Source organism: Nanorana parkeri, unplaced genomic scaffold, assembly GCF_000935625.1.
Source record: "Nanorana parkeri isolate BGI_ZX_2015 unplaced genomic scaffold, ASM93562v1 scaffold445, whole genome shotgun sequence".
NCBI classification, from domain to species: Eukaryota; Metazoa; Chordata; class Amphibia; order Anura; family Dicroglossidae; genus Nanorana; species Nanorana parkeri.
Window position 1 is genome coordinate 923543 of NW_017306713.1, and position 24606 is coordinate 948148.

A 24606-nucleotide genomic window follows, 5' to 3' on the forward strand; every position below is an offset into this window, starting at 1 on the left:
TTGTATTGAAGTTATAGTCTATAATGGGGACCGTGGAAAAGTAGCCACCCTCCAGAAGGAAGGACAGTGTAGGTATGAATTCAGAGATGATTTGAGGATCTACAGTTGAGTGATACACAAATAAGATACATTTTTCTTAACAGTTAAGGTACATGAATGCATTTTTAAGAACTAACTTCTGAATTTCGTGTCACTTAAAAAAAGATAATAGGTGCCAATAGATATTTCAGTTTTATGGTAATCGTAGGTTCTTCACTTTGAAAAAAAAACTAAAGAAAATTGACTTTAAAATGACAAAGTCTTGTAAAAAAATTTTGTATTCAATTCAAATTTTTTATACTAGAATGAACAGTGTAAAATACTCCAAAATGATAAGAACTGCTTCATAAAATCATGTATTTGAAAATAGCTGAACTCATGAATACACACGTTTCCAGAAAATGACTATAAAGGGTCAGACACCAAAAATGTAATATTCTGTCACAAAAAAATGCCATATATTTATACTATATTTTCTATGAGTTTTATTTTGAAAACTATGGTTTGCCTTTTTTGTTTAGATAAGGATTGGGAAGATATCAGAAAGATGCCAGAATATCCTACTCTTCAGAAAGATTTCAGGAGAACAACGTAAGGTTTTACACATGTCAAACGAGTGTTTTTAGGGCTGGTTGTGGTTCTCTAACTGCTTCTTATGTTGAACAATTTTCATTGAATCAGGCCCCAGATCATTCTGTGGCTCTTTAAGGCCCCATTCACATATGTGCACTGTGGTAACGTACGTAAAGTTGTGTGTTTTTGTGCAGTGTAGCATGCCAAAATGCACATCACTTTGTAAGAAGCACTGAGATGCCATTCATTGTTAATGGCACCCCAACACACCTTTCTGCACCATGCACTTTCAGGTGAGTGAAATTGCTCCAAAATGCATGATAACAAAATACCATGAGAGGAATTTATCAAAACTGAAGCCGAAAAAATCTGGAGTAGTTGCCCTGGGAAACCAATCATCTTCTCTATTTAGTTTATTCAGTTAAGATTTGAAAATGAAAGAAAGATGGTGATTGGTTGCCGTGCACAGCTTTTTTGATAAATCCCCCTTGTGTTTTAGTGTGGCGCATTTTGAGAAAAAGGGACAAGGGGGTGATTTTTCTGCGTAGTGCTAATGCTTTAGAAAATGTAATTTCTTTGTAATTCATTGAGGGACACAGGAATGTAGTAATTCTTTACATATGAGTTATATTGCCCCCTACGGGAGGATTTGGACACCGGCAAACAAAACACAGTGACTAGCCGGGTATAACACATGCCACTCCCAGTATGCCTCATTTTTTTACTAGTATCCTTCGCTACGCACTGCTTGAGTTAGTTTCTTTATGCAGCTATCCAGATCAGTGTATCCTCAGTAACAGCTTTGGAGGTTTACCCAGACCCGACTGATCTGGACGATTGTGGGCCTGCCTGGAATATGACCTTCAGGTACCGGGCTCTGTGTTTGACACTTTCCAGACCATTGTGTGCTTTGTCTGTTAGCACCAGAGCCTTTTCCAGCTCCATAGCCATGGTATAGCCTCTGCTGTGACCCTGTCTTTGAAGTACTCACATTGTAGGCCATATGGGCTGAGTATTGGGATAAGCTTAGTTTATTAGGACTGATGGGGTGCCATTATTATACACCATTTTTTTCCTGTTGGTTTCCGATGAAAGTGTGGGATGCTGAAGAACTGAGTGCTTTGTCACAAGATGTCATGTCGCCAATGACCTCTGTCCTCTGTTCCTGCCATTCAGTATGAGGTAGCACCTACCTGCTACTGCTCCTAATAGCAAGAGACACGCGGTTCCACCTCGTTTCTTGCTGCCACCTACAGTGACCTGGTCACCTCCGGCCATTGAACCTCTCCTGTTGTGGTTTGTGAGTACCTAAGGTTTTATCTGGTATTCTGAGTGAAGTTGTTCCTGCCCAGCAGTGCAGCATGTTGGACCCCAAACACAATTGGAGCAGTCCCCCAGTACCGTGTCCCCCCCAGCTCACAATGCCTTATCACTGCATTTATGCAAGGTATCATGGGCCAAATCACAACTTTAAATGCTGACTCTACCCATCCCCTCCATCAGGGAGACTTTATGGTCTTTGTAGACATCAAGAGTGCATACTTGCATGGCCCTCTTTCAGCACATCAGTGATTCCTTCACTTTGCCGTGGGTCCCCAAACTTTCAGTTTGGGGTCCTGCCATCTGGCCTCTCCCCCAAAACATTTGTGTTCACCAAGGTTTTAACTTCTGTGCTTGCCTTGTAACACTGCCATGGCATTCCCACTTTGGGATATGTGGGCCCACAGGACGGTACTTTGAGACCCCTGCTATAGATGATCTGATCCTCTGTCAATTACTTTGTTAGCAGAGGAGAGAGAACCGTGGGTTCCTTTTCCTCTTACATCTTAAAAATGCACAATTAAAGTTTTCCAGTCCAGCAGAAGGAAGTACCTCACCTCCACTTCTGATCCCGAATCCCTGCACCTCATTGTTGTGCTTACCCCTCCTCTCCAGGAGGCAGAGAGTGACAGGCAGGCTGTGTGTTTCACTCACAACACAAAGTCACACACACAGAGCCTTGTTACCAATTTGTCTCTTCCATCCTGTGTCCTGAGCTTTGTCTAGTATGGGACAGGTTAACGGCAGGTAGGACAGCTGGCAACTATGCATTTATGTATCATGTACCCAGCACAGAACCTGAGGCCGCAGAATTTGCATGGAGATGGATGCTCCACAGTTGATCAGAGGCCATTCTGTGTTGTCACGGTGCTGAAGGAGCGCAGAGCGGGTATAAAACAGGAACCGCAGCACTGCCGAGCAATAACTGAGAGGCCCCGGCCACAGCTTACAATCTCTATATAAGCACTAAATACTTCAGCTACCCGCAACCAGAAGAGCCGTACCAAGCCAGCCATACTGCCGATTAAAAAAGCACTGTGATTGGCTTGGGCGCTCTGCACCATGTAGCTGCTCCTCCAAGTCAGGTACACGGTCCGTGACTGCGTGCCTGACTAGTCAGCTGGCTGCGGGCCGCATGGTACCAGTTTGTGGTCTTATTTCAGTACTGCTTTGTTACAAAACTGAGTCATCTGGGGAGTGAGAGGGGTTATACCAGGCTGATCACTGTTTTTTTGTTTGCCAGTGTCAAAATCCTGTAGGTGGCATTCTAACCCTAATGTCTAAGAATTACTATGCATTCCTCAATTCCTGTGTCCCTCAATGATTTCTTAGAAAAAGATTTTACAAAAATACTATTTTGCCACTTCTTATAATGAATACTATATTATAATAAATGCTAAAGTTTTTATTATTTGTTTTATTGTCTTTTGTAATTTGGTAGCTGTTGCTCTCAGCAGGTCTACTGTTGCCCAATACAGAATTTTTCTACTACGTTTGGGTCACTGGTTCATTCACGTTTGCAATCCCAGCTTTTTTGTAGTGCAGTGTTTACATGCATAAGCTTGAAAATAAAAGCAACACTATTGGTGGACTGGCGCCTCACCAGTTAGAAAGCCTCACACACCATTATGCAGTACAAATGAGTCATCCTGACAGGCGGATCAATACTGCTGCAGTCAACGTGCTTTGTATTAAATGCATAATATGCAGACTTGAAAATAATATTACCCCTGTGCTTCTAATTAACAACATTCTTATGAAAATAGTGCTCTGTTTTGCCTGTTGTTTGTGGCTGGACTATTATATCTATAGTCAAAGAGCATTCTGAATGTAACATGCTGAGACAACAACAGAATTGCATTTTATTTGCATGTTTTAAGAGGAAATGCTATGTGTAGGCTCTTTATAGCAAAAGGTATACCACTTCATGTTTCTGTCTTTTATGTTTTACAGGTATGCTAACAGTAGCCTGATAAAGTATATGGAGAAGCACAAGGTCAAACCTGACAGTAAGGTTTTTCTCCTGGTAAGTTAATGATGCAGAAGAAAGAAACGTAAATTTTTTTATTATAAAAGTGTACTCCATATAAGCTTATTCGGTAATGCAGTAGAAAGACGCATGATTTTCAATGCTCAGTAACCTATAACACCAATAAGATTTTACTTTCTTGATATTATATTAGTGAAAAGTCAAGTGGAATTTGTTGTTATTCAGAGCTATTTATCCACCCACCCCCAATTTCTGAGTAAAAAGAGTTAATTGAATATTCATACAAAAATATTTTCAAATCACAGCTTCAGTGCTCAGCAACTGTGCACATGCCTTAGGAATACTGACTTAAATTTATTTTATTTTTTTCTTGGGCTTTAGGGAGTTTGGGGAAAGGGTGGATTCAGTCATCTGATTAAACTATACTCATACTTTAATTTTAAAATTTGATTTCCTTTTAAAAGCACTACTAGTCACCTCTTAAGTGAAGTTGCAAGGTATCCATTTTAATTGCTGAAAAGTATTTCCACAACCACGTTACATGATCATATAAAAATTAAATGCATTGAAGTCATTCTGCCAATTCACAAGGTACAACATTGGTCTTGGCTATTAGACAACAACTTTTGTTTAGAGTGTTCTTAAAGAGGAACACCTTGTACTTTGAAGTTTGCAGTGTTACAGTATACGCCCAAAAAGTTTTTCTTTTTTAGAAACCACAAAATAGAGTGACAATTACAATAATTGAGTCATAACTTTAATCTACAATGATCCTTAATCTAGTGGTTTAGGAGCGACCCTCCGATCCATTTCGTGTTACTTGTGGCAAAATCTCAGCATGTTACACACCTAATATTTATCATATAAACAATTTAATTGACAGGATATCTTTTTTTTTATTACTAAATATTTTGAAGTATTACTATTTATAATAATATAATACATTTGTTGTTTGCTATTCTTTTCCATGCTACCATGTTATGCTTGAATTTGGCATAGTAAGTGTGAAAGATAGATGTCTGGTACAGACTTATTTTTCTTAAGTATGATACAGCTATACTGCCATATATTCATTTTTCAGATAACCCACCCACGCACACTTGGCTAATTATCAACATACATAGACTTAAAATAGTTTTCCACAAAATTTGGAACATATTAAAGATTTACATTTCTGTAAAAATATCTGTTAATGCTAAATCTGAGCGTATTGTGCTTGACATAACGTACATTACAAAGGTAACAGTATATTTATTAAAAGCAGCTCTCTTCTTCAGTTTCAGCAGATTGCTGTGTCAGAAGCATTAAGCCTCAGCTTATATTGTCATACAGAATGTGCTTACATACACATGTTCTGAAACAAAGTGCACTAATGTCTAAGATTCTCTATCCATTTACCTAACATTTCCCAGAAATCATATACTTTTCCAATAATTATATAGTAAGTACTGCTAAAGAGGATATTAGAGTAATATTCTATATACCTAATTATTCAGCTTCACATGTGAAGCTTTGAATAAAACCAATAAAATCATTGATCCATTAAGACATTGCAGATTTTAATATCTCCGATTTTATTTTGAACAAGTAAAACTAAGTTGGTTTCATATACATACAATATTTGTGGTACACCTCCTCGGGGAGTACCAAGGTAGGAGCTGTAAAAATCACAGAAAAATGTAAAAGTGCATTATTTACAGATTCTGAACAATCAGTAAAGCACTTCAAAACAAGCCCCGAATCTCTATAGCTTGAAAGCTGAACTCCAGGATAAACAAATATTATCTAAATACAAAAGGCATGTGTTTTCTTATTTGTATCTTGGTGTCCTTTTTGTATTTCTTCTGGATCTATGCAGTAATCCAGTGCCTTTGTGCAGGTGCTTTTTGTAATAAAGACCACTCACTCCTTCTCTCTGTCCTTGTGTAGGTTGACCGGTCTTGTATCTGCCCCCATGTAGTAGGGGTAGCCTGCTGGGCCCCTCCCACAGCTCTGCTCTCTGCACAGGCTATGTGCAACACAGTGATGATGTCATCACTACTTTTATAGGGAAATACAGTATATGGGGTTTTAAAAGTGTTTGGTGCACACACACAGCGGATTTATATCCTTTGTGGCTAATAAGGAACATATTTCAATAAACGTTTTTGTGCCCAGAATGCATCTTTAAGCATTGTGGAGAAAATAATTTAAGCTTACAACACAGGCACTGTGATTTTCTGAGGGCAGATCTTGGCAGACTGTCAGCCCTCTAATGTAAACAAGCTGATGTTTTTTAAGTGACTTTAGCATCTTTGTTGTGATCTTAGAGGATTTTAGAGAATGAATATCTTCACATTAAAAACAGATAGGAAGGTGAGTAACTCTTTTACTTTTAGTTAGGAATATGTTAATTGTTTCATTTCCATCTGGGCATATGTGCACTTACAGATACAGAGTTTGAAATAATACCGTAAGATTAAAATATAATATTTTTTTTTTCAGGGAATTTGGTAGTCATGCCTGACAGAAACAGCATGAAGTTCTGTTACTATACAGCAGAACTGTTCATGAATTAGTGATGAATGTGATTCTCCACGCATTACCTTTTAAAAGCATTAACAGAATGAGACTAAGAGAGCCTTGCTAGGATTATTAGTGTTGCACACACAGCAGTGTGTCGTCTGAACATCCAAGGGTTGCGCTGGCTGTAATCCTGAATGGACATGTAAAACTTCTAGAAAGATGTTTAGGGAAATGCAGCAACCTGGGCATATTTAAAACCCCGCCTTTTAAGCGATACCATAGTCATTTATTATTTTATATGAAAAGTTAAAAACATGTCTGTTCCGGAACAGGAAAGTGTAGAGATATTATGAAAAATGTTTTAGCAGATAGTATGTGCAGGAAAGCAAAGCAGAGGCTATGACAGTATGTACAGGAGAAAAAAGGCAGATTGTTATAGTGGGCAGTAAGTGCCAGAGGAAAGTATGGAGAGTATGATTACAGCCAGTTCATTCACAAGAGATTTACATGGTGATTTTGAATCTTTTTGTTCCTGCATCAGGAAAAAGGCATTCTTAAGTGTTGCAAATCCCCAGGGCAGTTCTTGATTGTGCATTTTCGTGAACGAGAATCAGCCATATAGTAAAAACCTGTGCTTAAAAAGGGAGATAATACAGTTAATAACAAGCACTTTGTGGACAAACAACACTTTTAAAGCTTATCCTTTGTACAAGGTTATTTTGCTGTTGTGACTTTCATGATTAGAGCTAATAATTTGATTAATTCTTTGACCTTTGTTTCATGCAGCTTCAAAAACTTCTTACCATGGACCCAACAAAAAGAATAACTTCAGAACAGGCTTTACAAGATCTCTACTTTCAAGAGGATCCTCTGCCTACATCTGAGTATGTTTTCTTTTTTTGCACTAGTATGCACTTTCACACACATGTGTATTGAATTATTTAGTTCACATATATTGTAAAGCCTTCACTTGTTCTTTGTTATCTTTCCATGAGTGTTCTGATTCTCGTGAGCTTTGCTGCCTGCTTTTCTCTTACGTCATTTGGCTTGCAAACTGCAGCACAGTGTCATTGACATTGAGGATGTCATTGAGACTATCTCTCTGTATAGACAGAGAACTGTATGGACAGAGAACTTGTCTTGGTACAGCAAAAGATAAGAGGGCACCATATCAGTCCACGTTACCGAAAATAACATCTGTATTCTAAGAAAAAAAAGTAATTTACACTATATTGCCAAAAGTATTGGGACACTCATTGGATTCGGGTTTTCCAGTGAAGTTTCCTTGCTACTAAATATTCCACCATCAACTGTTAGTGGTATTATAACAAAGTGGAAGCAACTGGGAACAACAGCAACTCAGCCACGAAGTGGTAGGCCACGTAAAATGACAGAGTGGGGTTAGTGCATGCTGAAGCGCACAGTGCGCAGAAGTCCCCAACTGTCTGCAGAGTCAATAGCTACAGACCTCCAGACTTCGTGTGGCCTTCAGATTGGCACAACAACAGTGCGTAGATAGCTTCATGGAATGGATTTCCATGGCCGAGCAGCTGTATCAAAGCCTTACATCACCAAGTGCAATGCAAAGTGTCCGATGCAGTGGTGTAAAGCACGCCACCACTGGACTCTAGAGAAGTGGAGTTGTGTTCTCTGGAGTGACTAATCACTCTTCTCTGTCTGGCAATTAAATGGACATGTCTGGGTTTGGTGGTTGCCAGGGGAACGGTACTTGCCTGACTGCATTGTGCCAAGTGTAAAGATTGGTGGAGGGGGGATTATGGTGTGGGGTTGTTTTTCAGGGGTTGGGCTTGGCCCCTTAGTTCTAGCGAATGGAAATCTTAAGGCATCAGCATACCAAGACATTTAGGACAATTTCAGGCTCCCAACTTTGTGGGAACAGTTTGGGGATGGCCCTTTCCTGTTCCAACATGACTGCGCACCACTGCACAAAGCAAGGTCCATAAAGACATGGATGAGCGAGTTTGGGGTGGAGAAACTTGACTGACCTCAACCCGATAGAACACCTTTGGGATGAATTAGAGCGGAGACTGCGAGCCAGGCCTTCTCGTCCAACATCTGTACCTGACCTCACAAATGCACTTCTGGAAGAATGGTCAAACATTCCCATAGACACACTCCTAAAACTTGTGGGCAGACTCCCCAGAAGAGTTGAAGCTGTTATAGCTGCAAAGGGTGGGCCAACTCAATATTGAACCCTACGGATTAAGACTGGGATGCCATTAAAGTTCATGTGCGTGTAAAGGCAGGCATCCCAATACTTTTGGCAATATAATGTATTTGTCTGTATATAAATATTAAAATATATCCCCCAAAGCTGCTTCCAAATACACATACATAGTTATTTACATACAATTTTTTAACTTGTATTTCCACTTAAACATGTACACTCAAAAACAAAAAAAATTTTAATTTAGAGATGCATACTGAAAGCATAACCTACCTGCTGGGTGGTTCCATTGTTCATTCAGATATTAGTATACAGCATAAATCCACCCACTTCCTTTTGTTTTTAATATGATGATCCAGGGCCACACCTGCTGGAGATGATGGAACCCCTGCCCTTGTTGTCTTACAAAAATCGTCATGTAAAAAAAAATATGCGAATACTAAGAAGTTTCCTCAATCCAACCTGCCTTGTATTTGCTTAGTAGTGCAGGATCAGAGAGAAACGATACACAGCAAAGGCTGCCGAATGGAAACTCATGTTTACACTTTATGGCACCGTAAGTCCTTTTTCTGCAGGAAATTACACAGGACTCAAAGTAAATTTAGTAAACTTTCTGACTCAAGAACAATTGCTGAGTTTACTGGATTTCATCATTTGCTTACTAAATTATGAATTTCAGTTGCTTTTTTGGAATTGCTCTTTATTTGGTTTTCTTTGATTATAATTAATATTACCTGCTCACATACTTTTCTCCCTTAGCCTAAAGTCACCTGCCTACACCCTCAGGTAATGCTGGGAGATGCGTTTAGGGTTAGGGTGGAAGGGGTGTAGACATGTTACGCTATGTGGTTAGAGAGAGGTACAGTAGGGTAACCTTAAGACTGTAGGCTGGTGACTTTAGGTCAAGGAAGCTAGTGTTATGGGTGGGGGACTTTCAAAGTACACATTATCTCAGATATACAATTTCCATTAATACTGGTATAAAAACACTTTCAGGAGTTCATGTTGGAAGTTGTTTTTTTAAATTAATTATTAAAATGCTTGGTGTTTTATTAGTGTGTTTGCAGGGTGCCAGATACCATATCCAAAACGTGAATTTCTAAATGAAGATGAGCCTGAAGAAAAAGCTGAAAAGGTATATTGTGTGTGCTATGAGACACACAACACATTTACTGCATTATACTTTTTGGTTAGCATGGGGACGGGTTAGAACATCGGTGGTTTTTTTTGTTGAAGAAGAGAATGCTGTGCTGATGCTAAGATGTCACGTTTTTTGAAAAAAATACCTGTTGTCGTAATCTTATTAAGACTTCTCATAAATCGAACAAGATGGCCAACTCTCCCACCATGGCATACACTTTGGAAGCAATGTCAAAAATGAGCACTCATGATTAGAAATATAAACTTGAAGACCAGGGGTAGGCAATTTTGGTACTCCAGCTATGGTGAAATACCTATCCCATCAGGCCTCTGGGAATCATGCCTGTTGCTGTCAATCTTACAGTGCCTCATGGGACTTGTAGTTCAACAGCAGCTAGGTCCCAGGGTTGCCTACTCTTGTTGTAGACTGTTCGGTTTCTTTGCAGAAAAGAAACTTTAGAAAACTTTATTGGACAAATATCTTCTAAAAGTGGACATGTTTCAAGGGATTTGAACCCTCTTCATCAGGCTTAAAGTGACGTTTAATTCAGGAGTTAAATCTTAAAATTGCATTCAAGTACCGTAACTATTAACAATACTGTATTTCACTCGGCTGTAGATCCTCAAATCATCTCTGAATTCATGCTGACACTATCCTTTCTTCTGGAGGGTGGCTACTTTTGTTCCCCATGGTCCCTGTGTGTGTTGTAAAGTAGCCACCACTCCAAACTCGCTCCCGTGATAGACTACAATATCAGTACAAATTGGAAAACTAAACATGAGAGTGTAGTCCATCTGAAAATTGCCTTACCTGAAGGTTTTGTACATAATGATGCAAGTAAAAAAAAAATGTAAATAAGGAAATGTAGTTTGCCACAGTGAAAAAGTAGTTAATAGAGGAGCGGTTTTATAGTGACAGGCCTGCAGAGGATTAAATGATAGTAATAGGGTCCTCCAAACAATAGTGACTTAACAATATGTAGGTAAACAAATTAAGTAATTCTGACATTACATGGGCAAAAAAATCAATTATAATACTCAGACAACAAACAGTTTATTGTTAAACTACTTCAGCAATTAGTTGGCAACGACTAGTACACACATGAAACGGCAATCATTACAATATGCAGGCGGCAAATAGGCAATTAAGATGATATGTGGCAGACTTTACAACTAAGAAGGATCCTGGGAGAGCTCTCCACCACCTATACATCACGGGTAGCGCTAATCATGTTCTTCTGAAACATGATCTACATGATCCCAAAGTGCAAAATATAAAGAGGGTCTAGTTTTTACCAGGGACCCCTACAAGGAGGTTTGTATCTATCTACATGACATAGTTCAAGTACCTGAGTTTGCAATACAAGCAGCAGCAAGAAGGTGAAAGGCAACTAAAGTACCTTATCATCAGGTAAGAGCATATTTCCTGATGTATAATTGATAAGTGCAGTATATGGGTGTACTATGTATGCTCATGGTAACCGGAGTTCTATAATGTATGACCCATCATTAGAAGCATGAAAGAGTAAAGCTGAAGTAATACATTTAACTGGCTAATGGAATACACTGAACCGTTAAGCCTTTTACTGTTATATTAAAGGTTTGCCGTTTTTATCTACTCAGCAAATAAGCTTTTTTATTTCAATGTTATTCGTTTTCACCAAATTACCATGTAACAAAAAAAGATCTTTCTGTGTTTGAATATATGGTAAGTATAACTGGTGTGATTAAAATGGTTTTACCATTGTCTCTCCAAGACATTTTTGCCATATACTGCTTAGTTCTGTTCATAGTATTATAGCTTTTCATTTAGTAAACATAGTTTACACTTTTCAGAATCAACAGGCACAAAATCAGCACCAGCAACAAACAGCAAATCAACAACAGACAGCTGCTCAGCAGCAGCAGGTGCAGCAACAGAACAGCAGCCAGACCAATGGTACAGCAGGAGGTGCAGGAGCAACAGTGGCAACACTTCAGCATAGCCAGGATTCCAGTCTTAACACAGGACCTCCAAACAAGAAACCACGCATGGGGCCTTCAGTGGCTAACTCTGGAGGACCCTCTCTGATGCCTTCCGACTATCAGGTACAGATTTACCTGTCAATGAGGTTAATCAGTAGTATGTATGTTGTCATAATATACTAGTCAGTTAACTTTATCTCTATATGTAAATCAAAATAAATTGCTGCTATGCTGAATATCAATTCTATTAATATACCAACTTATATCCACATATAGCACAGAGCTCTATGTAACACCCAAAAAAACTAATTCTATTTTTACTTGCACTAATAATTATAGAGTGTTCTTTTGTATATATTGTGTGGCAGTGCATGGCAATGCCACGGTGTAGTATGGCAACTTTGGCGCCCAGGACTCTCAGCCAGAGGGGCTGAGAGGTTCCACAATGTAAATACCTTTGGAGAGGAGGAACTGGCTGTTCAATTCCTTCCGGGTTTTCCAGACTATATTTGGATGGGATCTCCATTCCTGGGGCCAGGTGTTGCCAGTGGCCAGGTTGAGCTGATCAGGTGGCTGAGAGCAGCCTTATTAGGAAGCCAGCCCAGTGCTTTAGAGGAGAGTTGTGGGTGTGCAAGAGGCACACGACGACAGGCAGACTCTGCTGCGTGCGTGAGCACAAGGGACACAGCCAGGAAGGCTGGAGAGGTCCAGAGGGTGGGTGACCCTGAGATACCTGTCGAGGAGACAGAGAGGGACAGTGACCCACGAGGGGTGGATACTGAACCGCTTGGAGCTAAGGAAAGCTGCTGAGCAGTGCTGAGGACTGTATTCACAGAGAAATACGGTAAAGTCCTGAGACTATCACACTGGGAGTGTATGGAACAGACAGATGTCGGTGAGACCAACCACAATGTCTTGATGAGACTCCTGAATGAACTGTTATGCTTAATTTATGCTGAAAAAAGACTGTCCTTTTATGTCAGCTTCAGGAGTGGTCACTTAGCGCTTACCATTGTGCTATATTCCCCAAACTATCACAATTGTTGTACATTTGTGTTTGATATATTTACTGATGCAAATTATGTTGCACTGCCATGTTCCTTTCTCCATGTTCCAAATTAAGCTAAGCTGGTGTAACTAACCCGGACATGTGCCTGTTGATATACTTGTCTTAGTAATATCTACAACAATATCACAACTGGTGGATGGCACCACAGTATACATACAGTATACATCTATACATATATTGTATGTTGGTATACCTGGGCACATGGAGTTAGTACCTAACCCCGATTCATAAGGCTTAAAGTAATAATACGTGAGAACAAATGCATAGTCAAGAATAACTGTGGTTCACAGATGTCCCCTTCAACTTATATTTTAACCCAGGACCATCAGAAGGCTACGGAATTCATGTGTACCCACAGAAAATGAAGACTTTTTTTTTCTTGCAGTTTCCTCATGAATACAACCATGGGTGTTAATATCCTATCCTTTACATATTTAGTAGCTGATCTTTGAATGGTGCATGCACGTTCTAGGACTTCCACATCTTTGGATAGTTCAGCCAACTGTAGCCACACCACACATCCTGCAATTAACCTATTATGGCATTATCTGACTGTTTCGCTTCCTTGCTGTGCTCATGACTCTCCACAGCCAGTCCCTCCATCTTTCGCTACTGTATTGCTATGCACAGTACCCTCCTCTCTGTCATCCTCATCTGGTCCCCCTTTCTAGCATTTAGTCTGTACATGATCTGCTTTCCCTGGCCTCTGAATTTCTGTGGTCATTTAAAGGTGGTCTAGGTGAAGAGAAATCACAGCTCTCAGTTAACAGTGTGGTAGATTAATTGAGCTCTAACTTATTCCTGACTACAATCTGTAGATAAACCCAACGCAAACATTTAGTAAATTGGTTTTCCTTTATTTTCACCTTCTGCCAGTAATACACCAGTAGTTCACTCACTGCACCTTTTTGCACACACTGACAGTTAAAGCTGCAACTGCAGCTGTGAGAGAATATTAGTGTGCAAAAAAATATTTTGGAACTTTTAAAACTGCTAAGTGTAAAAAAATGCATCTTTTTGCCGGCAGTAAGTAACTAGGACTTGGATTTCATAAGAAATGTGTCTAACAAATGCTTGAACCTGCCTTTGCCAACGATTCTGTGTTCATTGGGTTCAGCACATTTTTGTAGTCAAAGGAAAATGTGAAATCAATACATGGAAACCAAGTGTAGCAAACGTTTTCTTCTTTGTTGTGCAAGAAAGATTTGAGGTCTTCCATTTTTATAATATCATTAATATCATTTAATTTGCCCAACTTAGGGGAGTTACAGGTAGTTTATAAAGGGTGGGGATGCATGCTCCAGCTGCATTGAGTAGGTGTTTTATGCGGGAAATTGTTTATGGTTTCATTGGGATGTTGTTAAGGTGGAGAAGGTAGCCAGCCGGGTTCTCACCTAGATCAATGTTGTTTTGCCTTGTCCGAGAATGATAGGAATAGGGAACAGTGTCATAAGCTATGAATAAGCGTACCTGGGTCTGATAGACAGCACCAGCAGGTTGTGGGAAATTCTGGGTAGACTTTGTGAAAAAGTGTCAGTATCCTGTACCAAAAGCTTGTAATTCTGTTCCTGGAAAAGGTTAGCTATAGATGCTTGGTGTATATAGTCTATTTGTGCAACATTGAACTTAGATTGAAGGTCATCTACCCATTTAACTATATATGGAGAAACAGAGTCAGTGGATAGAGCCACAGTAAGCTTGTATAAGTAAGGTAGCAAATGGGAGGTTGGAGACTGATCTTGACAGAGGTTCTCGTAAAGGGATTGTGGACCTAGTGAGTTGAGTGTTGTCTAGGATTGCTTTTGAAAAGTGGGGGAGTAAATAACCTGCCCAATTATCCATTGGTGGAGACAATAGGTTTTGGATTCCCTTGTTGCTTAGCCAGCGTGAGGAGGTACGGAAGTGGAGAAGTATCAATTTATTGCCCATCAAGAGATGTTTGAAGTGCCTTTTGTGAGTGCATGAGGGGGAAGTGTGGGTCCACTAAAACTGGCATGGGCGAAGAAAAAGGTGTGATTACAGCTTAGAGGAAAGTATAGTGAGGAGTAGGGTTGGCTCCAATGGTCAGGTGGGTGTTGAGGGCTAAAGAATCACACAAAGGGAGCCATTGGAGAATACATTTGGAGGCTGTCTTGTTCAGTTTGTACCCATAGTTTGGTTTGAGCTTGACGGTACTCCTCAACCATTTGTGTGAGATGTAGAGCTTTATAATGAGCGTGAAGGTCAGGTAGGCCTATTTTTCCATATTTTCTGGGAAGGGTAACAGAAAAGAGAATAATGGATACGGGTTGGTTTATTCTCCCAAATTAACAATAGTAGTGGGAAACATAGATGTGAGAAGATTACGTGTGGTATAAAGATTTGCAGTGTTTGGATTAATTAGGTTTTCACTGCACTGCATTTTCTAAACCATGTCATAGTCAATGTCTGGCAATGATGTAGGTCTTTTTCAGATTTTGGGCCAAAGAGGGGAGTAGTTGGCCTCAAATAATGTGCCAGGATCAAATGTGAGCCACCTACCCAGGTATTTGAGACAATCTTGAACTCATCGAACTGGGAAGTCTCTTTTGTAGTTCAGGTAGTCTGTCAGGGGAAATAGATATTTGGGGGGCCTCTGATTTGTTGTAATTTATTTCGGCATTAGAGAGATCCCCATATTTTAGGAAGAGCGTTAGTTGGGCAATGCCATCTCTAGGTGCCACTTGGTGGTGCACATTGGAAAAGGACAGCCCCATAATATTTTGGTTTATTGTGATGGTGCACAGAAGAGGCTCCAATGTAAGTGCCTAGATGAGGACTGATACGGAGCAACTCTGGCAAGTAGAGCAAATTTGAGTAGGTCTCTTTGAGTTAAACTGTTGCCTGCTGGGAGGAGTAGAGGGCAGATATCTAGAAAACCATGTGGGCTCCTAGGCTGATATATGATAACGTGGAGTGTGCAAATTGCCAGTCTACCTGGTTTGAAGGCCTTCTCTATGTATGTGGACAAAAGTAGCAGGTTTGACCCTCAAACAGACTGAGTAAATCAGATCAGTTACCCTTGAGGTGTTGTCTTGGGCCTCTTGTCGGGGGACAAAGCTCACCTGGTCCATATGAATGATTTTTTGGATATGAGGAAATAATCTGTTGGCTAGAAATTCTTCAAATCTAGCTTTAGTAGTATCTACTACATTGGGTTGGATCTGAGTCCTCTTTAAGGAGCACAGTAATGTGTGCTCAAAGTGTGTATGATGGATTTTTATTTGGTTTATGCTATGGACGTGCTTGTATATAGTCCTCCTGCATTGAACTGTGTTTGTTTCCTTGCTAAGTAAAAGTGCAGGACAAACCTGCTTGGACTGTTCTATAAGTTTCGCACGATTGTAGGAACCTTATTTATATGATTAAGCCTTATTGATGAAATGCATCAGACAGTTCTGTTTCAGCTGGGAAACATGTTTTTGGTGTATACACATTTGTTGATTACAAATAAAGATTGGATTCACTATTGAAGATCCATGGAGTGCGGGTGTCTTTTTGGGCTGGATTGACTGAAGGTGATAACACACCGGTTGGCCTGCACCTGTGGGTTCTCCATTACATGGATCTAGCCAGAGAATTGGAGCGGTGAGATTTCTCTGTGAACTTATGTGTATTATTGTATGTGTGTATTTCTGTGTGTGGAGGGGGTGTGTTTGGGGTGTTATTGTGTGTGTATTTCTGTGTGTGGAGGGGGTGTGTTTGTGTGTGTGTGTGTATTTCTGTGGGGGATGAGTGAATGTGTGAATTTATTGGTCCTCTATGATGAAATAATCTCTGTCCAGTTCTGCCCATCTCACTGACGTCACTGGTTGCCAGGAGCTCGGCGGTAAGCCGGACAGAGCGTCCCAGGTTGCTAAGAGCTCTTATCTTTCTCCATTATTTGCCCGATCCACACCTCTTCACTAAATCTACAACTTTTTTCGAAGCTGTCTGTCTAGGGAAAGTTGCCATATGCAAAACCCTCTCCCCCTCATACCAACTTTTATTACATGTGCATTCTCAACAGGACCCACCTTTGCCTTCAAATATGTTTTCTTCCTCTCAGCTTTCCCCTTTACTCCTCCCTTCTGACTGCCCTTCCCCTGGTCCTTTTTGCCCTTCACTTCCCCGTTGCAACCCCCAATTTGGACACACGAGGAGTTTCCCTGGGACACCCTTGTAGCCTTTTGTTCTTAGGATAAAAAGTCCCTAGTTTCTCCCCCCTTGTTCTGTGCATGTTAAAATACATTCCCTCGAGCTTATCCACACGTGCCTTTGTTTTATTGTGACAAGACTAAGAATGATATAGCTCATATGGTCTGTGACAATGTGATGTTTCAATTCATGAATTGCTCTTGTAGCTCCAGATGTCATTTACTGTGTGTATTATGAAATTGTAGAATCTGTTAACTTAAAAGCTGGAATTTGAACAACCCCTCGCTTTCATTACCTTATCGCCCCGTTCACACCAAGGCCTTTGTTGCGAGTATTTTTCCGCATTGAAAAGCTCAATACAACAAATTCCATTCATTTCTATAGCACCCGTTCACACCTGAGTGTAGTGTCGCGCGTAGAAAAACGCCTGTTGCTGGAAAAAGTACATGAGCTTTTTTTTGGCCAGATCAGCACAATTTGTCCCCATAGACTCAATAGGAAATGCTTGAAAACACGTGTTGCAATTGTTGTTGAGCGTTGTTTTGCGTGTGTTTTGCCTATTTACATGAATGCGATCATAAAAACACACAGCTTTATATACGCACAAAACATGCGTAAACTGCACGCAAAAACACACTAAGAAAACATGCGGAATTCGCACTGAAACGGCGTAAACTGTGTGTGAACGAGGCCTTAAAGGTGATGTAAACCAAAGTGATGTTATTGCATGCATTAAAATGCAACATGCAAATATAAAATGGCCTTTCTTATATCTTCTAATGCTTTAATTTTAATGTCAAGAAAGCTTGAATAAATGCTTGTGGCAAAATATGAATGGAAGCGAGGTAAATAATAATTATGAAGGAAATGTAAATTTTGAGCTTTCCCTGTTGTTTTGAGAAAGACAAGGCTAAGTGTGTGTGTGTGTGTGTGTGTGTGTGTGTGTGTGTGTGTGTGTGTGTGTAAAGTCTGTGCTGCTATATTGTATGTACATATTTCCTTTCTGCTATTGGCTAAAGACTCTACTGGGACTAAACAAGTAACATATAAAAGTCAATGTGCCTTTAATAGCTGATACCTTGTTATCAGACTTTCTGTGTTCTTGCCTGAATGCCTTTCCATTCTTGATTGTCAGATAGGTAGACTTGGCCGAAAGGTGACACATTTTTCCATGTAATGCAAAGCCAATCTTACTCACCTGTAGCAAAAATAGACATTGCTTCAAACTTTATCACATTTCCAGTTATAGTGTGGTTGTCGTTTTAAGTAAGCACTGTATTGAAACATAATAGGTATGTTTATGTTTATGCCGCTTCCACAAAATGCTGTAAATAACATATACAGGGTTATTCACAAAAGGGTGAAGAGTTTGAGAAGGCAGGAGAAGTGAACAATCTAGGACAACATAGCTGAACTGGAAAAATTCTCCAATTCAGCTCACTTTCCAGTTCAGCTATGTTTCCTAGATTGTTCACTTCTCCTGCCTTCTCCAAACTCTTCACCCTTTTGTGAATAACCCTGATAGTCATGTTTATTGTATTGAGGTTTTTATTTATGATAGTTAAAAATCATGGTACTCATTAATGTCTGCCTTCCAAAATTAAGGAGGTTAACAATTCTGAAACCTTATACAGCCTTAAAGCTGCATTGCCTTCTGCTAGGAAACCATTGCTGCAGGATGTTTTGGTATCCCCCAAACCTGCGGTGTTTGTAGCATGTAACACCTGACTTTTTTTAAATGTCATTGCTGGTGATTGCCCTCACTATGATGTAATGCAGTGTGCTTCTTAACAGTTTACTGAGGCCCCCATTTGCACTGTGTTACGCAATGGGGGTATCCTCAAAGCCAACTATTGCAAAAGCAGGAATTTGCATGCTAAACAGGGGGATCCTGGGCCAGCAACAGTTTCACAAGTGGAAAGCACTAATTGGCAGCTGGTGGTTCAAACTTCCAATTCAAAGTTATTTTCCAAGATATAGTTCAGTGACCTGTTTATGCTTAAGAAAGCAATAACAAGTTTAAGAGTTTTTAAGGTATATTTTTGTCAAACAGGAGCATTTTACAGCCACTAGGATTATAAATGGTTTCTTAGAGTGGAACTACAACCTCTTATCCTTTACAGCCAAAGATAGGTGCCATCTTAGCCTGTATTTGGATTGCAGTTGCCACTGTGCTGCACATATAATCAGCTGTGACACCAGCCATTTGAGGGCTTGAAAGTTTGGTTGAGAGCTGAAATAAACACACTGGTAGCATCCCCTTTCTACGTAAAGCAAATCTCTAGCTTTTTGTCCTCCCAATCTTTTTAATTAATTAGAAAGAAATCGTAAAATGCTTTCTCCTGCAGTCATCTAGCCGGTCATGTAAAATCAGGGCAGGCTTTCTTTTCTTCTCTCTAGTCAGTGAGGGGCACCACTCACTAACTCTGGAGTACTGTGAGCCATGTGCTCCCCAGGGTGCATGTAGACAACAGGCTAGTCTCATAGCAAATGAGCAGAATTACTTGATTGCCATTCAGCATGTGCTAGATGTAGGAGGAAGCTGGAGACAAGTGCTGGAGCAAGGAGAGGGTAAGTATACGTTGGCAATTCTTTTTTTTTTTTTCACTACACGATGGGGGGCGGGGGGGGGGGGGGAGGTTGAGAAAAAACAAAAGAAAATTAAGTTCTACTTTAAAATGCAACCATCTGCATTCTGCCGTGAGTTGACAAGTGTTTTTGATAGTGAATAACCTTTACAGACCGCTACAGGCAGCATCAACCTTTGCACACATTGATTTTACACCAGATACAATTGATCATATGAACTGCATACTAAACAATAAGGTGATCAGGGAGGGGGAGTACAAAACATTCATCCCAACGGATGAAGTAACCCCGTCATCATTTTTCTTCTTTGCTATTCCAACTCCCAATCCAAGAACTCTACTAATGTTGTTTAAAAATAACACAATCTCATTGTAATTTCTGAAAACACTACAACCTTTAAGACCTCTGAAGGCCATAAGCTCTCCTCAGCACATTACTGCAGAGCAGAAAAAAAAATCTGTCAATACTGTGGAAGCTTTCTTTGCTGTGCTGTTAATCAACATGATGTAATGGAGTGGGTAGGCAGAGACGGTATGTGAGGGTGTAATGTGTTTGCATTCTAATTGCTCTTCCCTTGCAAAGAAAGAAGCTTAAAATGAAAGGTATTATTTCGTTATGTATCATGATATTTACTGGTCCTCTCATTTCAAGCAATTTCCTGCTTTATGTGAGACTAGAGTGAGATTTAACATTTGCAACTATAGTACTTAAACTGATTATCTCTTTTGTTTTGTTTTTGTTTTTTCTTCTTGCAGCACTCTACGTCTCGTCTGGGTTACCAAAGCAATGTTCAGGGATCCTCTCAGCCCACCAATACCTTGGGCTACTCCACAACATCTCAGCAAAGTTCACAATATCATCAGTCTCACAGGTACTAGGAAGGTGAGCTGTTATAGCACATTGCACAGGCTCCAGTTTAATGAAGCAAAGAACCTCACCTACTTTTATCTAGGATGCTGAAAGAAAAATATGGGGTCTTCAGAACTTCAACCGTGTCATTGTCAAATGGCGTCATCAAGAGTTTGGAGAAGCTTCTTCATTAGTGATCTTCTTGCACCTTCCTGTGTTTCTTGTTGCATCCACATGTTTTAGAAAATGTGATCTGATGCCAGCACTTACTTACCTTTAACTTTAAAAAAAAACATTCTTTGTGCAGCTATCAAGCTGCTGAATCGAACTTCATGTTGTATATAGAAGAAAAAAAAAATGCGAGATGTGTATAGTTTTGTATTTGTAAAACCAAGACAAGGCAAAACGCAAATGCACCTTTTAAGCACTGTGTTCTGTTCACAGAACATTGCAGTTTTGCATATGGATGTCAAGAAATGGAACATTTGCTGTTCCAAATTTCCTATTTTGCTTTTATGTTTTTTAATTAACAGAAATATAAGAAAAATATCAATACGCCTGCATCAGGAATGGTGATATAAATGCAGGACCCAACTCAGGAGTGGCTGAATTAAATTAAATGGTAGTACAATTTATCTGTACAATTCAACCATTAACTTGTTCATACAGAAAATTACATATGATTTGCAGCTTAATGCATCGATAGCTATTTATTAACTCTAGCAAAATTTAATCCTTGCAGTGAATTATGAAGTAGTCACCAAAATTGTGCAGTGATTTAAACTTTGTTGAAAAAAAAGCACAAGAAGGTTCATACAGATCACTCCGTTTCAGTTTATCTAAGCAGAATAGAGGCAAGGCCTGCCCGAAAATTTAAATAAGCATCCCATGTAACCTCTCTATGTCCCAGTAAGGTCTTATATGACTAGAGTGGACAGGGTATTTATATCACAGACCATATGATAGGGGAGTAATTTAATAGTAAATTATTTTACAAAAAGTATGTCTTAGTGATTCAGGTATCATGAGACACAAGAAAAGCAGCAATAGAAATGTCCATCTGCAGTTACTGTCCTGTGGCAGTGAACAATTTTGGTGACCATTTCTCTTTTACTAATAGTAAAAACATCTGCTATTGATAGCACGGCCTCATCCATATTGGAAACGTAGAGGGAAACATCTAAGTAGAATGCAAATTCTAGAGAAGATTTATCTGTGGTCTCAACATCTGAGTTGGAGGTATCCTAGTCTTGTTTATTATTCTTGTGTCATCCTTATGATGTTACAAACTTTGTTGCTAAATAAACACTAGCTAGACAGGAGCAAGTAAGAGGCAAAAGTCATTTGTGCACAATTCTCTCTCATTTTGTCCCTCTTTAAAATTAAATAAACATTTAGCCCTGGGTATCATATTGAAAATTGGTAGTCATCTAGGATCCCACTGGTCGATCCTGTCCAAAACCAAATTTCCAATTTTGGATTCAACATATTGACTGTGAGTCATGCTATGACCTTCGATGTTAGGTTCAGAATTGTAATTTGTTAGCTGTTTACCCCATTATGTACAGGAGGTCCTCTGTGTTAGAAATCAAATGCATGATTATAGGATGTGCTAGCTACTTTCAGTGGATAAAATGGTTTTATATGCTGAGCCAATATTAACACTGCAGCAAGAAAGTAATTTGAATATTTTCCAGTCTCCGGTTTGGGGGCATTCTGACCACCTAAACGTTTCTGAGGTAGGAATGATTCTGAGTACACACAGTAACCAATAAGAGTCTCTTTTTTAAAGCTGATCTCTGGACATAGAAAAAACCTTCCTCTCCATTCCCTTGAAATCATTTGAAAAGATTATATACACTATGATAATATACTGCTGTATGTTTTCCCTGTAACATCATCACAGGGATTCCTTTCAGCGGCTGCATGTGTGCTGACAGGGTGAAAGGAGTGCTCCTGTCATTGCCACGGTAACATGGAGCAAGGCAGACAGCTGTCACTACAGAAAGCTGTACAATCCAACCAGATGCACAGACAGGGATGAAGTAACTTCTACGGTGTGCTAATGGCCGGGAGCTTTTGTGCTGGTGGGGAGAGTCTTGGAAAACCCCACCTACACACAATGGTGTTCTCTAGCTTCTGTCTGCATTGCACTACACATGGGGTAAAGCAACCAGTCACCCTGCGTAGAGGAAGTGAGCAACGGTGACACTCGATTTGTTCAGTTTTATGTGCAGAAGGGGAATAACTAGGAAAATTATGTTGGTTGCTGTGAGTGAAAAGAAAAGTTCCTAAATCAGTTACTTCGGTATAGGGGGTCCTATTTGCCTTATACCTGCAAACCTCAACAGTGCTTCCTGTAAACTGATACGCTACTGCAGAATACAGGGATGTGATATTTGGCATCCAGTTACACATTGGACACCGGAGAAAAGAACTGAAATATGTAATACAATATATGTGCCAGGATGAGCAGACTATTCATTGTTTACATACATGTATAAAAAAATGTCCTTCTGGTTATCTAAAACATTATTGTGCTAGCCTGCCAAGGCACTGATTAGGAGATTGAAAGAATGATTCTGTTGTCTTGTGCTCCTTTACAACCTCTGGTTGGAATCTTTACACATATTTATTCCTCAATATTTATTGTGCATTACATATATTTTTTAAACAAATCTAAAATCTACATTCATCTTAACTTTTCTTGCATTGTGTGATAGGTAAAGTATGTGGACATTTATTCTGGCTATACAGTACTTGTCTCAGTAACTTAATATAATATTTTAAAACAGAGGGCTTTAGCATTAAAATGTGTGTGAAGGAATTGTGTGTAATCAATAACAAGCAATCTACCTTTCATTTTTTAAATGTTGAGATCCAAGAATTATAGGACACTTGCAGTGTTCTGAAATACAAGCCTTTGATACAGAAAGGCTGAAAACATAAAAATGACAGAAAACCTTTTTGCAATGCTTATAGTACACATGAAAAGTCTGTTGGCAAGGCCTTTTCAGTTGTTCTTATATTTGTAGACTTTCCACAATAAAAACTAAAGTATTTGAGAAGACAAAAAGTGCCCCAATTTTTGGATCTCAGTAGTTGGACAATTTGCCTGTTTGTTACAGCAATGTAAACTAAACTACACCACCTGTAGGGAACTATGACAACATTTATGTGTATTCCAAGACAGTCCTGTTGAGTCAGCTGGAAGGCTACATCTCCTAAACTTCCAGTTTTTGTTGTGTGCTCAAACACTCCTTGCTTTGCATTTTAGATTAAAGACTAGTTCACACCATCCTCAGTGCGTTCCGGCACGATTGTTGCCGGAACGCACTGGATCGCATTCTGACCGGCTCACTTTGTTTTGGGGCGGGAGGGGGCGTGTCGATGCATTGAACTCAATGGCACCGCAGCCACCCCCTTGGGCCGCAATGCGAAAGGCCGCACGGGAACGCGTGGCACATCAGTGCCTGCGTTCCAATCCGGTGCAGTCAGAAAACATAGTGCGGTCGCTACTTTTTCTGCCAGAGGGCGTGGCTGTGGTGTCATTGAGTTCCGCCCCAAAACTAAGTGAGCCGGCCGGGAATGCGATCCAGTGCGTTCCGGCCACAATCGGGTCGGAACGCACTGAGGATGGTGTGAACTAGCCCTTATATTGGGGAGCTGGATTGGTTGCTGTGGGCAGAAACAACATGTGGCCCCTGAAGTACACAGCCACTCACCCCAAAGCACAGGCACATCCAGGTGCCTACACACCAGCTTTAATGTCCAGCAGAGCAACCATAACCCCCCCAAAGCTGAAGTAACACTATAATGCAACTACTTTCAAGGTCTGGCCCATCCGCTCATACTTTTTTTTTTTTTTAAATACTATTGGCTAGTGATACGTCCTGTCACATGGCCAATAGTTGGGCGCGGGGAGCAGACCGTAGGGAATGAACACCAAAACCTGTCACTGGCTGCAACATGGCTTTCAGGGGTCCATGAGTGCTCTGGTCAAGATGGTATGCCGAGATTTTGAAGTCCATTTCCATCTTTGTAAGTGATTAGCATTTATTGTTGTATGTAAAGGAGCAGTGATGATATATATGTGTGCACATTTTCATTACTCACATGTTGGCTTTTTTACTTTTTTTATGGACTTTTTAGTGAGCCTGAGTCATACAAACCCAACATTCCCTCCACATATTAATGAATGGGTAAAGAGTTCAGTTCCCACAG

The 24606-nt window shown here is 39.9% G+C and overlaps 1 protein-coding gene across 2 annotated transcripts in view; it reads left to right on the top strand.

The window, feature by feature from the left end:
* The window catches only part of CDK19 (cyclin dependent kinase 19), a 132432-nt gene extending 112006 nt beyond the window's left edge, over positions 1–20426 (top strand). For both annotated transcript variants that reach the window (XM_018560277.1, XM_018560278.1), the window contains 6 exons: positions 561–630; positions 3886–3958; positions 7214–7311; positions 9672–9750; positions 11592–11843; positions 20289–20426. In XM_018560277.1, coding sequence (XP_018415779.1) covers positions 561–630; positions 3886–3958; positions 7214–7311; positions 9672–9750; positions 11592–11843; positions 20289–20411 — 695 coding nt within the window. In that variant the 3' untranslated portion in view covers positions 20412–20426. The remainder of the gene's footprint in view (positions 1–560; positions 631–3885; positions 3959–7213; positions 7312–9671; positions 9751–11591; positions 11844–20288) is intronic.
* Positions 20427–24606: the final 4180 nt, after the last annotated feature.